At 43.5% G+C, this 15,524-nt stretch overlaps 1 protein-coding gene across 1 annotated transcript in view; it reads left to right on the forward strand.

Moving 5' to 3' along the window:
• Window positions 1-15,524, forward strand: part of LOC117010580 (phospholipid-transporting ATPase ID-like) — a 70,146-nt gene that overhangs the window by 13,532 nt on the left and 41,090 nt on the right. The window contains exons 3-4 of the mRNA XM_033085182.1: window positions 5,160-5,218; window positions 14,563-14,676. Coding sequence (XP_032941073.1) covers window positions 5,160-5,218; window positions 14,563-14,676 — 173 coding nt within the window. The remainder of the gene's footprint in view (window positions 1-5,159; window positions 5,219-14,562; window positions 14,677-15,524) is intronic.

Genomic DNA, 15,524 nt, shown 5'->3' on the forward strand with positions numbered 1-15,524 from the left:
TGGATCTACAGCCAAAAAAACCTGACTTATGGTTTCCAGGCAAAGCTGGTGTAATGCTTGACTTTTCTAATTTTTTGTTTATTGTGATCATCCGAGAGTCTTCATTTCTGTCCAGACTGTTTCAGAAACAAATGAGAGTCGCATGGTCTATGATAGTTGAGAACTGCTGGATTAGGAGGCACAGCAGTAGGACCTCACAGTCCTCAGCTGGTAAAAGCCACTGAGGCAGTGCTGCCCTGTGCATGTGGTCAGAGTGGTTCTTCTTTGGTGTAGCCAAAGGACAGGAAGTTCTCCTTGCTGATGCTGTTGGATAAGGCTCCCTGTGAAATTTATTGTGTTTTCTCTGGATTTAGCCAAAGGTATTGGCTGTTACCTAGTAGGAAAAATTAAATTTTTGCTACTAGAAATTAGCCTTGTATTTTGGCCTTTAGGGACGCTGCCTCTAAGAGAGATGGATGGCAATGGCAGAAAAAAGCTCCATTCAGTTTTGAACCAGGTTCACAGTTACCTGGGGCCTTAAGGAAGGGTTATTACAGAAAACCTGCCCTTAGACACCATATGACAGTGCAGTGCCTTGATTTTCATTTCTGTTCTGTTTCATGTCCCCTGCCTCATGTTTCTGTGCCATCCCATTTTGCTGCCATTAATGTTTCTCACATAAAAGCCATTTGGAGAGTGCATCTCTTGCTGTTCTGAGAGGCTCCTTTCCTCACTGGGGCACATACACGTGTCAGCTTTTTTTCTAAGAGCATTTGAGACTCTTGAGTTCAAATCTATGTGTCAAGTGCCTCTTCCCTGGCTGCAAAGACCCTGGGGGAAACCTGAGAAAGGGGATGGCTTCTTGCTCCCTTAGTGTGCCCTGGGAAGACCAAAGGAGCTCAGGGCGTGTTCAGCTGTTGTCTGCAGCACTTGGATTTCCGTTTCTGCATACAAAACAGAAAGCCACTGAGGACTTCAGAAGCTGCCGTGTGACACTGAGGCTCTCTAAAGCTTTGTCATCTATTCCTATTTACATTAACACCATTTATCTTTTCTGCTGCATTTCTTCCAGGACTAGACTTTGAGGCCCTGAGGAGGGGATAAGGATAGCACTTACTGTATGGCAGGAAACAGGCAAATGTTGGGAAGTTCTGTTTTTCACAAATAGCTTTATCTTTCATCAGCTCTGAGAATACCAGTTGCTTTCAGGAAAATTCCTGAAGGAGTACACAACACAATAGTTGAAGGCCAGCAAGCCTGGACCTCTTGAGCTCTGCTTCTGTTTTCCTCTTCCACACCAGATAAGTGACTCCAATCTCTCGGTACATTGTTGTCCCCATTGTGAAGATAACAAACGTTTATCTGAGGAAAGCAGTGAAGGATTAAGCACTTTGAAGGTACTGAATGAAGCTACTTGGTTGATCTGAATCATCCATTTGGGGCAGATGGCAGCTGATTTCAAAATGACTGATACTGTTAGATGTGCCTGAAGAAGGAGAAAAGCACATTTGCCTGCTAACACAGCTTTATATTAGTGATTAGAAGCCTTGATGAAAATAGCCTTCAGAGACCAAAAAAATGGTGATCTGAAAAAGGGCTTAAAAGTTAGGGATGCTCTGTATTTACAGGGTCATCGAAGGAGAAGGAGAAAGGCTAGCACTTCAATGCACTGAACAGCTTGGACACTTGCTAATGCAAGAGTGAACAAACAGGAAGAACTAGATATCTTAACACATCAATTAATAGGTGTAGCAGACACGTGCTGTGATAATTCATGAGGCTGGAATATTGATAGAAAATAATAAAACTAACTCTGTCTTGTTAACAAAAGTTTTCCTTTTATGACTGCGTGCTCTGAAATGCACGCATCATCTTGAAGAACAAGATGAGCAAATTACAGATCTCTTTGTAATGCTACCAGGTAATGAGCACAAGCACAGCAAACCAAGAAGAGAAGTCTTTTGTAGAAAAAAAAAAAAGAAATAAAAAAGTTTTCTGAGAGGCAGGACATGGTGGTAAATAAAGAATTCTGTCTATGCAGAAGGCATAGAGAGTTGGAGAGAAGTGTAGAAGAACACGACCTACTCATCTGGCTCAAAGTTTTGGTGCAGAGGTGGGTAATTTTTTGGAGAGGACAGGAGGTTGTTTCAGAAATTATTACCTCCTAAAGGGAGGGAATGGGAGGAGCTGGCTGGTCCTCTGAAAGCTGGAGAGAGTGCATACAGGATAGTTATGAAACGATGGGATGATACTTAGGAAAAAGTGACAGTATCAAATTGTTTAACATTGACTTCAAGAAGAAACCTTCAATAAATATGAAGAACTAATAGCTGAGACCTCATGGGAAGGAATCCTGGGGTGGAGGGAGAATTAGACAGGGTTGTTGTTTCCTTAAATAATTGATAATAAGGGAACATATATTATTAATTGATATTAAGGACACATATATTATTAATTGATATTAAGGGCACATGTATAAGTTATCACCTTTCAGAGAAAGGCTCAGAAGGATGAGTGAAATGGTGAAATCAGAAGCTCCCCATTTGCTTCAGATAAAGGAAGGATGCCTCTAGAAGGTGCAAAACAGTTTGTTTTATCCAGAACAAACAGTGTAGCAAAGGCTCAAAGTGAGAAAAGGCTGTCAAGGACATAAAGGACAATAAAAGTTGTTCTGTGAGAGTTAGGGTCTCTGGGGAGGCTCAGTGGGGTTTTGTGGTAGCTTTTTTTTTTTTTTTTTTCCCTCCCCTCTAGACATCTAACATAATAGTTGACAAAAGCAGAGGAGAAAAGGGTAGGTTTTGGGCTGAAATAGAGAAAGAATGGGTTGACTGGGTAAGGTAAAGCATGCCCTGGAGCAGCTCTGCCTTTGAGAATCTGGCTTACAGGCAGGAAAGTTCAGAAGACTGGGAAGAAAGCAAGCACAGCATCTATCTTGAAACAGGGAAAAAAGAAAAGCTGAGCAATTATAGATGTATTGGCTTCACTTGAGTAAAGGTTAAAACAATACAGCAAACCACTTCAAAGTAACTGGGAGTGTGTGTGTGGGGAAGAGATGATTAACAGTCAGCAGTCCTGAAAAAAGGCATCAAACCAAAATTAATTCTGTTTTAGTGGTAGCTGGAGGGCTATTGAAAAAGCCTCAGATAGCTGCCATGTATCTTGACTGTCACTTGTGGCATTTTTACAAGTAATCTGGAGATGCATGCTTGAGATAAAGTCACAAAACAGTGAGTGCCAGATTAAAAAAAAATAAAATAAAGACATTAACAATAGATATTGATGACTGATTAGGAAACTTGAAAGATTCATCAGGGGTATATCCCATCCTGAGTCTGGTATTCAATATTTACTTCTACATCTTGGCTGATAGAATAAAGAACATACTTAGTACATCTGTGAATGGCACCACGCTGGCAGGAGCTACAAGCACACTGAAAGATAGGATTGGAATTGACTAGTTGGAGAAATAGTCTGAAAGAATTTGGATGCAGTTCAGCAAGGACAAATGAAAGATTTGCATTGCCTGATGAGGCATCTGGCTCTGCCAGAAAGGATCTGCCAAAATGGATCATATTCTGGGAAGCCATCCTCTGTGTGCTGGTGGTACACAAGGATATTACTTTAAATTACTCCTGGGTGAATTCTTATGCATGATATGCAATGTCTGCAAGGAAAATTGCATGTCCCTTGTGCCCTGGTCAGCTTTGGTAAGGCCTCAGCTGCAAACCATGGCCCATTTTGGGCATTCATCCAGAACGGGCTGAACTAGCTGGGAAGCCCACTGGAGAGCACCAAGAGTGATGCTCCTACTCAGGGATCAATGCATAAGAAGTGACTGAAGAAATGGGAGCTGCTTACCCTTGGGAAGGCTGGCATAAGGCATAACAGTCTTCAGTATGCAGTGAACTTGGAATCACAGACTCATGGAATCCTGCACAGAACAGCCCCAAGAACCACGCCTTGTGCCTGAGAACATTGTCCAAATGCTTCTTGAACTCTGTCAGATTTGCTGCTGTGATCACTTCCCTGTGGAGCTGTTGAAGCACCCAACCACCCTCTGGGTGAAGAACCTTTTTCTGATATCCAAACTGAACTTCCCCTGACACAGCCTCAGACCATTCCCTCTGGTCATGTCACTGGGCACCCAGAGGAGAGATCTGTGCCTGCCCTTCTTCTTCTCCCAAGCAAGTAGTAGACACAGATGGGGTCTCCCCTCAGTCTACTCCTCTCCAGCCTGAACAGACGAAGTGACCTCAGACGTTCCTCGTATGGCTTCCCCTCCATTCTCTTCACTATCCACATCACCCTCCTTTGGTCTCTTTCTCGTAGTTTTTATGCCTCTTGTGTACTGTAGTGCCCAAAACTGCACACAGGACTCAAGGTGAGGCTGCACCAGTGCAGAGCAGAGTGGGACAATCCCCTCCCCTGTCTGTACTCTGCGTCCTTGGCAAGTAGCACAAGGAACTTAGGGGAAGCAAAAGACCACCTTTCACCCTCCTGAGAGAAGACAAAATTTCTTGAAATTGAAGCAATCAATTTTATGTTAGATCACATAGGATAAAACTACCCTAGGGGAAGGAAACTTCAGTCCTCAAATATGAAATTGAAGAACAGGTATCACTGGAACTTTCTGTATCATTTTTGGGAGAGAGAGGCAAGACCCAGCCTAGAGGTAAAGGACAGATTTGATGACCTTTTGGTATCCTTCCAGTAATTTTTGACTTCATGAGAGCTATGGTGATGGTGTCCCATCAGTGGGATGATGCTCAGAAATGTACCTGTACTGGAAGAAGGGCACCAGCTAATGTAGGCTGATGGCAACGGCTCCAGAGACTTCAGGGGGAAGAGAAGGAGCAGGGCAGAAAGAGTGAGCACCACTAGTTAAGTGGGAACTCCTACCCAGAAAGTGAACAACCTGACCAGGCACTGGCATTGCAGTGAATGGTGGGTAGAGGACACTTGTTACGTGGTGTTGGGTTCCATGGTACCAGTCCACAGTGCAGCTCCAGCAGTGCCACCAGCAATGCCAGATCCCTGACTTGGGGCTGTTGGCACAGGGTTCTGATTCACTGTGCCACTCTCTTCTAGCAGCTCTGCTTGCACTTTCTGATGCTTCATTCACATCTGTATAGACTCTGCTTACCCTCAAGCATGATTGATTTGTTTCCTTTTCTTTGCAGAGGAAGAAAGACAACTTCAAGCAAACAACCGCGATTTTAATCTGCAGTTCGAATATGCTGTAAGTAACCAGCGTATGTTGTTTCATGCAGATGTAGTCACAGATGTAGCTGCATCTGCTTCATGTCTCAAGTGTTGTTTCAAAGGGGTGAACAGAACTGCATGCCAGCTACAGCTCTGCAAACCAGGCAAACACAAGCCAGATGAACCATCAGAGGTGGATTGCTGCTGAGTCAGCCTGAAAAATAGGCAGTTGAAGGAGATCCGATTCTGGAAAAGCATGACACAGTGACTTTGCACACTTCCAGAAAATTATTTGTGAGACAAAGTGTTTGCAGGATCAGGCTCCAAGGCCTCTCAATAACGGAACCTGGGAGGAGTTTTCTTTGGGAATTTGTCTCCATTTAAAGTAAAACATGAAAGGAAATATGTCAGTTCCTCAGCTTTTGCAGTGAAATCATCAGGAAGGTTTTGAATCTGGCCCTTGTGGCTTTCTGCCAGCTTTTCTGCCAGATTCTTAATAGCCTATTTAGGTTCACTCTGTGCTGTGAAATCTGTGGTTCCAAAGTGGGCCTTGACACAGGCTGGCTGTGTCCCAGGTCTGCCAGGCTAATTCGCCAGGGAGCGTCTTGGCAACTTGATTTCCAAAGCTTGTGGACCATTTTCTGATGCTGTGTGCAGAGGAGGGCTAGCTCAGCACTAGATCTGTCCTGCCTGCCTGAAGGGACATCCCCTCTGTGAGGCCCATCCTGAAGCTTCATTCTTTCAAAGTGTTTGCAGCTGCCAATTAATACCGAAGTGAATGTTGTGAATTTTTGTCCTTTGAATATCTGAATTCCAATGGTGAAATTAATCATTCAGTTACTCGGGAACTCCTTTGAATCATGTTTTGGTTTAGGAACATCACAAGTATTTTCTTGGCTGAGAAAGAACTGAAAAAACGAAGCACTTTAGAACACACTAATTTCTCATGATGGGGACAGTCTGACTTGCCAGCAGGTTTGTCTAATGTCAGCGTGGTGGTTTTCAGTGGTCACTTCTCATCCATGAATTACACAACATGGGTTAGAGTCCCAGGGTGCAGAGCTGGTGTAATGTGAATATTAAATGTGTGGAAGTATATATATGTGAAGTACTATGCAGCATGAATATGTATCTTATCAAGACTGGTGATCTGAGACTGGGGAAATGAACTTGATTTGCACACAACCTGTTAGTAGTGTTCTGGGGTGTGTATTGCCACTACACTTATTTTTGTAATCTTCCACTGAATGATTGCTGTGTGCAGTAGTGGGACAGGAAAGTAGGAGGGAGATGGGCAGTGATGTCAGTGTAGAGGGAATGAGCAACTCTTCTGGTTCCAGGCCTAATTCTGTGAAAAGCCATTCAGAAACTGACTTTGCATGACACTGCTTCCCAGCTGATTGCTTGATTGTGCCCAAGGATTTGCAAATAGCCACAATTGAGTAGACAGCTTTGAGAACACTTCAGGATTTCCATAAGTTTGTGATCAGGTGATAAAGTGAAGGCAGCCAAAAAGCCAACTCAGTATAATGTGTTAAAACTTGGCAGTTAGTTTTGGTAATCATGCCTCTCATTTTAGTCAGCTATGGCTTGTGATTTTGGAGTCCTGTGTAGACTGAGGCTTAGAATATCCAGAAAACTGCCCAAAAAGAGACAAGCCTTGAAGTGGTTAGTGGATGGTGAGATACTAACAGACTTTAGGTGCTGATGCAAGAACTGCCCTAACTGTACAGGGCTGCACATAATTTCCTGGGCTGCTTATTTCCAATAAGTCCTCACAAAAGTTCAATTCAACTACTCCACACTGCTATGGTGTATGAAAAGAACTAACCTTGCTCATAAATTACTTCAGATCCCATGCTGTAGATTGCTGAAGAATGTGGAAATGAAAAGGGAGATAGTCTCCTGACATCGTCCCATAACATATCCATGATGCTCCTGAAAGTTAACTCTTCTAGGCAAGCATTAAATTTGGGTACTTTCCTCACCTTCAGATTTGTCTCATCATGTTGGGGTTGCACTGCTGAGTACTAGAATGTGGTTCAGGGGGAAAGAACCACCAAGATCCAAAGGAAACCCACCAATATAACAAATCTTTAAAAGTATTTTAGATAGTGAAAGTCACAGGAGTGAGGTTCAGATTTCTTTGTATGGTAAGGCCACATTAGCCGTAAAACCTATAGAACTGGTTCTTGTAACAAAGCTAAGTGAGGCAGTAAATTCTTTAGGGTGAGGCAGTTGCAGAGAAAGGCCGATAAGGAAAAAGAAAGGAAAATGCAAACCTAGGTGTTGTGTATTCACTTAGTGCTGAGGCCAGATTTTATGTCCCACCTGGTGTTAAGATTTGAGCCTTTCACTAAACGGACAATTTCTATTATGTAGGCATAGATCAAAGGTACAGAGGTGTTTTGTCCTTTATCACAAGGAGAACAGGGAAGTGGGAAAGTACAGCCAGAGGTGGGTATGTTGTCCCTGAATATCCCTATTCCTGGTGGGACTTTGTCCCTTGCCCGTGCAAAGTCTCCAGGGTATCTGTGAATGAAGAGACGAGCCGATAAAGACTTGAAAAGTCTATTATGTGCGGAGTCTGACATCAGCTCTGGCAGCTGCTGGAAGGTGGCCCTCCTGGTATGAAGCAAGACTCGAATGGCTCAAACCAGCTTTGCAGGAACTGGTGCTGCACCAGGGAAAGCCATGTCTGCCAGTGCATGCAAGGGCATGTCCACCTCCATCACACTTCAACTTGCAGGAGACTTCAGATGGCAAATTCCCTCCCAGAAGTGCCAGAAAATACAGGAGATGCTAAACTGCTGTGTGTCCTTGCCCGCCACACTTCTCCAGCCTTGAGCAGTTGTTGAGCAGAAGGGTTAGAAAAATGAAACAAACTTTAAAACAAAGTGTTGTGCAGTTCACTGGAAGGGCTGAGTGTGAAGGTATGTGCACTACCCACCAGCTCCCAAAATCAGTTAGGAATTACTCAGAAACCAAGTGTGAATGAGTGACATGAAAAGACACTTCTAGTAGCAGAGAAAAGGGCTCAATATAGGTCAGTAAAAATGAAAAATCAAATCCTAATCCTGTGTTTATTCACAATGTAGAAAGAAAGATCCTTCCTGAATTCAGAAAGAGGTTTGTTTGTGTGAAGACTGAAATAAAGTGGAAAACAGGGTGGCAGATGTGGTATAGCAAGATTTAAGAGCTTTAATCAACTAAATCTGTCTGCACTCTCCCCAGCATAGCTACAGAGGGGACAGCCTCTGTATGTCCACCACGATGGGCTATCCATCAACACTCTGGAGGGGAAAATCTCTTCTGAAGGCTTTTAATGTTTGCTCTAATCTTAGTTCCTTTTTTAATTCTTTGCTTTCACATTGGAATTTAGCACAGCTGCACTGGGACGTCATGAAGAGCTGCGAAAACAACTTTGAAATTGGCTTTCAGACAATAGGAAAGGAAATTCAAGGCCTATGAGTCAATGACAAATTTCATCTTGGATCAGGACCCAGGGTCAAATCAGCATTCTTTCATCAGGACCAGCAGCAAGGGGGCTGCTTGGACTCGGGTCACCTGATGAAGTCTCTAGTGAAATAGGAGGGATGTATATGACTTCCTATAGCCAATACACATTGTCCTGGGCAGGATCAGCCAGCTGGGTTCTTATCTCTGAAATTTAATTGGAGAGCAGGGAACCCTGGCAGTGGCCCAGACTCTTCTCCACCTCTTTTGCTTGCATGCTTTGATCTCAGAAGGCTGCCTGGTGGGTGATCCTCAAGGACCTTATCAGGGTGGTCAGGGCTGTGGCACCAGCTGCCTTCTCTTCCTGTCTCAGCCTGCAAGTGTTTCCCAGTGTCCCTCATGCTCAAGGTTGAAGGGAGTGTGGTCTGATGAAGTGAAAAGTGGTCTCAGTAGTCCCTGAGGGAACAGCTACAGCAGCGATACCGCTGTGCTGTCCTTCATTTGGCAAGCATCTGGCTGACAGGGACAGGGCAGGATGCTGGTGATGGGGTCCATCCTACCATCCCAGACAAGGTGAGGTGATGAACCAGGTCCAGGGCCCTCCTAGGGAGCCCAGGCAGAAGTGGTGAGAGACAGGACTGAAGACAAATCTTCACCAGAGGCCCAAGGTCCATCAAGGAAGTAGAGCTGGGTAGATATATCTGGGAAACTAGGACAGATGACAGTGTGGAGATGGGGATTTCTACAACACAGTTCAGGTAAAGGGGATAGAAAGTACATGGCTGAGCTTAAGTGAACTCCTGAGCTCTGGACAGGGGTTGTGGATGGAGACACCAAGTGAGGTCAAGGCCCTCAAGGCATATTAAGCCCCTGAGAAGCACATAAAGATTGAGCTGTGGTTTTCAGTGAAGTCCACCGAGTCCTTTGGATCTAGTCCTCCACTCTTCATCAGATTAAGTCTCATGGAGAGAATACTCCTACCGAGAGTCTTGTTGTGTGAGACCATAATGGAAATAAACCAATGGTTTGGGGTTTGTCTCCTTTGCACCACTCAGTTGTGCTCTGCCCTCACCTTCTTTCCTCCTTCCTGCCCAGCAGCAGCTTCAGGTGCTGAACTAAGCCACAGAAGAGCACAGAGCTGTCAAAGGGGGTGATTAGGAGACAAGACCTTTAGGTGTTGTGCTTGGCTTGTTGGTGAGCAATGACATGGTGTTGTCAAGCCCTGTGCGCTCCTTTGCACCAGCGTGACAAGGACACTCACAACACTGATTAACTGCTCAGTAATGGGGTGACACCAAACTGAAGCAACAGCGTAGGGAAACACAACCAGTGGTCACACTTTCCTGCAGATTTTCCTGGCATACCCATCAAGTGATGAGATCCTGGAACTCACTTCATTAGTGCGGTCAAGAGAGGGTCAGGGGGTTGCATATGTAAGACATTCCTGTCTTTTTTCTGTTTGAAGGAAAGAAAAATGGGAGAAAAAAAATGGGGGGAAAAAGAGAGCTGTATTTTGGAAATTGACTTTTTTTTTTTTCTGGTGTATGGCCAGTCTGTTACTTCTGGGGATTTACTTTTTTACAGGGACTTTTACAGGGACCAGATTAACACCGCCACATCATTTTGGCCTTTATCAGTCTTCTGTTGAGCTGGGACTGCTGCCTGCCCTCAGGAATAAGTCAGTGAACTTGGGAGTCTTAAAACTGATCTGGTCTGACTGTTCCGTACTTCCTGTGAAAACAAAGCCTTGGTGGCAGCATATGAGTTTATTAACATTTTTCACAAGCACATTCACAGCCCTTTTGGTCACATTTCTGCTTATGGCTTCTCTGTGCTTTCCAATGGCACTGCTGCAGTTAGAGTGCCATGGAATTGTACTTCTGCCACCTACTTGGCAAGGCTTTACCAAAACACCTGGGAAAGACATTTCTTCTGCTTAGCTGTTCTGTGCTACACAAGTACCAGGGAAACTGCCAAGTGTTGTGGCATAACACCTCCCTGTGGGGTCACCAAAGTCTTGCTAAAATTTACTTATGGCTAGGTTGTCCAGCTACTGGGAACTATTATGTCACTGAGCCAGGGGTATAAATTCAGAGGGTCAATACCTTGCCATACCCTTTAGCCCCTATAATCTAGCCACAAAAGCATCACTGATCTTATTTCCAGTGCTTTTATGGCAAGGAGATGATTTGTTTGCTCAGCGATCTAAGGTAGGAGCCATCTGCTGAATTTTGCTTGCTGTCGGACGTCACAGGCGGGCTTCTGAAAACACCCCCAAAGTAACAGCTCATCCGCCAGATCTGGACTTGTGTAACTGTGGAGAGATGAGCACTATTCTTAGGGACAGCATTTTGGTGGAGTCACACCTCCACGAGGTGTGAATCTAGCCCCTGAAAAGAGCAGATGAGTATAATCCCTCACCCACAGACAATATTGCTCTGGTGTCAAGCTTCGCATCTGGAGAACTTCAGCCTTGCTGTGGGTAACCAAGCTCAGACCTGCTCATTTAGGACACAGGTTCCTCCAGGGACTGCCCTTGGACAGCCAGAAGATAAGAGCAGGGAGTAAATATAAAGCTCCCCATCCCCATCTTTGTGCTTACCCACAGAACTGCTGTTCTTAGCTGGGAAGTTTCAGTAAAGTCTCTCAATACCTAATTGCTGTTACAAAGATTATTCCTCTCCATGACTTTTTCTCTGTGGGAGTCTCCCCCACTGAAGGCAGGACAGTGAGGCAGATGAGGCAGATGATGTGTTGGAGGCATTGTTTGTGAAATGATGGCTGCATGGTGCACTGCTTAATGCACTGCCATGGTGCAGGCTCCCGTAGCACCCCTCCCACCCTAGAGTCAGGTTCTGGTCCAGCTCTAAAGAGTGACAGCGTTTGATGATGTTAAGCATCACATAATAGATAAGCATCCCATAAGATCCAGAGCAGAGGCCAGCTGAGATTTCCTGTAGCTAGCCAAGAGCCTGAGCTGTCAAAGCACACAGTCCTGTAGTATTGCCTGAAAACATAATTGATACCTGAGAGAATTGAGTTTGTTCAGCCTGGAGAAGATAAAGCTTTAGGGTGACCTAACTGTGGCGTTCCAGTACCTGAAGGGAGCCCATAGGAATGATGGAGAGGGATTTTTTACAAGGGCATGTAGTAGACAGGGCAAAGGAATGGCTTCAGATTGAGGGTGGGTTTAGATTAGATACTGGGAAGAAATCATTTACTGTGAGGGTGCTCAGACACTGGCACAGGTTGTCCAGAGAAGCTGTGGGTGCCCCATCCCTGGAAGTGTTCAAAGCCAGGCTGGAGCAGTCAGGCCTGATGGGAGGTGTCCCTGTCCACGGCAGGGGAGTTGGAATGAGATGATCTTTAAGGTCCCTTCCAACCCAAACCATTATGTCTCTGTGATTGTATGACACCTTGCATAGTGCCTCAGCTGTATCTGTGATGAGGAAATGCAGAGCTTTGATGTGGAAAGAGTGAAATTTTCTCTAGTTTGTCATTATAATTTGCTATTGATATGCCTTTAGCTCCTGAGGTCCGTAAACAAGTTATGTGTTGAATTAGAAATATTTATAGCAATTGCAAGATCTTTTTTTTCCTGGTGATTAATTTTAATTATCAATTCTAGCATAATGAGAAGATCTATGATAATACCCCCTGTCCTTATCCTCAAGTGTAAAGTGTCCTAGTATCTCAAAAGACTGTATGTGCCCAACAATATCATGAACAGCTATAGAGAAAACACTGGATATCCAGATTCCTGCAGTTAAGCATTTGGAAGCTGTTATGTCTGGGGTTTTTACCATGTCTAATGGCAATAGGAAATAAAATGAATGGCTGTGGTTCATTCAATGATTTTCCTGACGTAATTAATGGACAGAAATAGAAGGCAGGAATTGAAATAAACCACTCCCATTCTTTTCTTATTCCCCTCTGAGATTTTTGCAGGCAAAGATCTATAAACTTTATCTGAGTGTTTACCAAGTAGTTTTTCCCATGTTATATGTGACCCTCTGAAATCTGTTGACGCACAAAGGTCAAGTCCCCTGCATTTACTTTTTCCTGCAGCAACAATCTTCTGTTTTTTCTTTAAGTAAGTGGTCACGACACTTTTCTTCAGAATAGTCGGCAGATTTATATATTTAGATCCAGCTTTTATTAAAAAATCTGCTAGACTCTGTGCCTGATGCACACAGCCTTATCAAGCAATTTAGTTCCCAGTATGCTGGGTTTGCAGAGGATGCTGTTATTCCATTGCTTCTGTTTCAGCAGTGTCCATGGAGCCTGTCCACAACACATACCTCACAGTTAAGGATTTTGAAATAAACCAAATTTAACTACATGTCATGGCACAGGCAGAGTTAACCACACTTGCAGGTAGCTACATGATACCAGGAGACTGGCAATATTGTGTATATGATGATCACTGATAAATATCTTTTCTTGCTAGAGTGAAATCAACAGGAGGATTTGGCTAGCTCTTCTATGAAGGCTTTTTTAATTCCTGCCCTTTTAGAGATTTACTCATTTGGCTTGTCCAAGGGATAAAACATTATTTTAATGCTGAAGAACATATGCTATAATGTGTATCTGAACACAAAGAAATCCAATAACTGCCTAAAATGGAATAGCTTCCCCCACACATACCTTTCAATGGTAACCTGAAATAATTGGTTTAGTGTTGGAAACATGCTGATGCATGTCAGTGTAGATGTTGAGATTCTGGATTAATGCATGGATAAGAAGTGGGCTGTGATTCATACTTAGTAGCTCCTGTCCTCCCACCATCTCAGCAATATCTAAAGGCTATTACAAGTACTGCAATCACCACTTTCTCTGCTATTGAACCAGCATATTTGTTATGAAATTCAGGTGTCCTTCATATCTGCCTCCTTGTGCTGTCACAGTGTAGATTCTCTGGAAGGGGCTTAAATGGGCATTGTCTGGAGAACTTCTATGGGTAAAAATTTAAGATGCTCTTGCAACAGATGGGATTCATCCTTCCAGGTCTAAACCTGGACCAGGGCCTGTTATGAAAAGATGGTCTAGCACACCTGAAAACTAGAGACAGATGCAGCTGGTGGGTCAGTATGATGGATTGAGCCTGTCTGGCTAGTGGCAAGTATTGGACCAGACTGCTCTGATCTTTGGGGAAGAAAATACCCAGTTCTGCAAAATCAAGCTTAGGTCTTTCTGTGGTTTGCAAAAGACACGCTGGGGAGCAGCCACTTCTTGTGGCTGGAGGGGCTGTCCCATAATTAGAAAAGGAAACTGGAAATAGGGAACAGAGCTTCAGCTTGCTTACTGAAATGGTGAGTTCTTGTATCAGTGACTGTTTGCACAATGCCACATCCAAGTTATTTTTGTGGAATAGAAACAAACGATCCGTTGAAGCTGCTGAGCTGAAAGTTTGCTGAATGAGCTGAAAATTATAATAATGATGTCCTGCTCCTGGGTATATGTTATATATGCCTCACGTAGGGTTGTCCAGCCAATGGGTATTTCAAAGCATCAAACAAGCTACAGATGGTTGACCTGGCATGTGTTTTCCAGCCCTGCTTTGTAGATGCTAACAGCAAAATTGTAGTTTTCTGGGTACAGTTCTCAAATTGCTTCGTGTACTGTGTAAGTAAGAAGACTTATGAATAAAAGGAAGATGTTGTGACCAACTACATACAAGTTTATCTACCTGCAGCAGCAGTGGCATAAGCTGATCATCATGTTTTCACCCATTCCAAGAGGAATTCTCTGTTTATCCAAACTTGGCATGATTGTGTGGGGAAAAAGGAAACGCTTTTTGAGCTGCTGTTGGAAACAATGCTATTGCTAAATATAAGCAAGTAAGACACAGTTGAAATGTGTTGTGCTGTAATTTTGTTTCCTGTTTTACCAATCCTACTTATTTTATCTTTTTTTTCCCTACAGAACAATTCAATTAAAACATCGAAATATAATTTCTTCACTTTCCTGCCTCTCAACCTGTTTGAACAGTTTCAGCGAATAGCCAATGCTTACTTCCTTTTCTTGCTGATTTTGCAGGTATGAAATCACTGTGTTGTTTCCAGCAGATTGTTCTCTGTTATCAAAGCCAGTCTATGTTTGACAGGTGTAATGAGCAAGCTATATTCCTGGTGTGAATTAGCATCTTAGTAAAATCTTACAGTACATAGAAAGTAGGGCAGAAAAAAGCAATTTTCTCTTTTACCTTTGGATATGAGGTTTGAACTAAATGAAGAAAAAAAATGTTAATTAGTTTTCAACAAATTGTGCAACTTTTTCATGCCTTGCCCTACTATCCCTCTGTGTCTGTATCTGAGTGCTCCTGACTGTCCTCAGATTTGCATTACTTACTCATCCTGCAGTATAAAGCCAAGCTGTCTCTTACCCATAGATTGTAAGGTGAATTCCACAGGCAGTCACAAAGGAAACAGAAAGGACAACATCTATGTAACCTGTGGTGTTTCCTTGGGAAGGAAGGAGTTAATATCAGGAAGGCTCAAGGTTGTGGCAAGTTTGCAAAAAGGTGCTCCAGTTCTCCAGGGTGAGGAAGCTGTCCAGTATGGAGCGTGTCAGACACTGGCAGCACAATTGAACCCTGTGGATTGTAATGGCATTGAGTTGCACTTTGCCCATCCTCTTGCTAATGATACCCTGAAAGCTGAATGCACCAGATAAATTGATATCAGGATTTCTGCCCCTTTGCACCTTGCCATTGTTGAGTCATATCAGAATACACATTATCAAAAGAAGGGTATAATTTTGATTATGTTTCAAGCTCAGTGTTTTATAATTGACCCTTTCACTGCACACAAATTTGCAAAATAACCCATTTCAAATGCTTTTCTTTTCACAATTTCACCTTTAAAAAGGCTTTAAGCCTTCAGCAA

The sequence above is a fragment of the Catharus ustulatus genome, chromosome Z (assembly GCF_009819885.2).
Source record: "Catharus ustulatus isolate bCatUst1 chromosome Z, bCatUst1.pri.v2, whole genome shotgun sequence".
Lineage (NCBI taxonomy): Eukaryota > Metazoa > Chordata > Aves > Passeriformes > Turdidae > Catharus > Catharus ustulatus.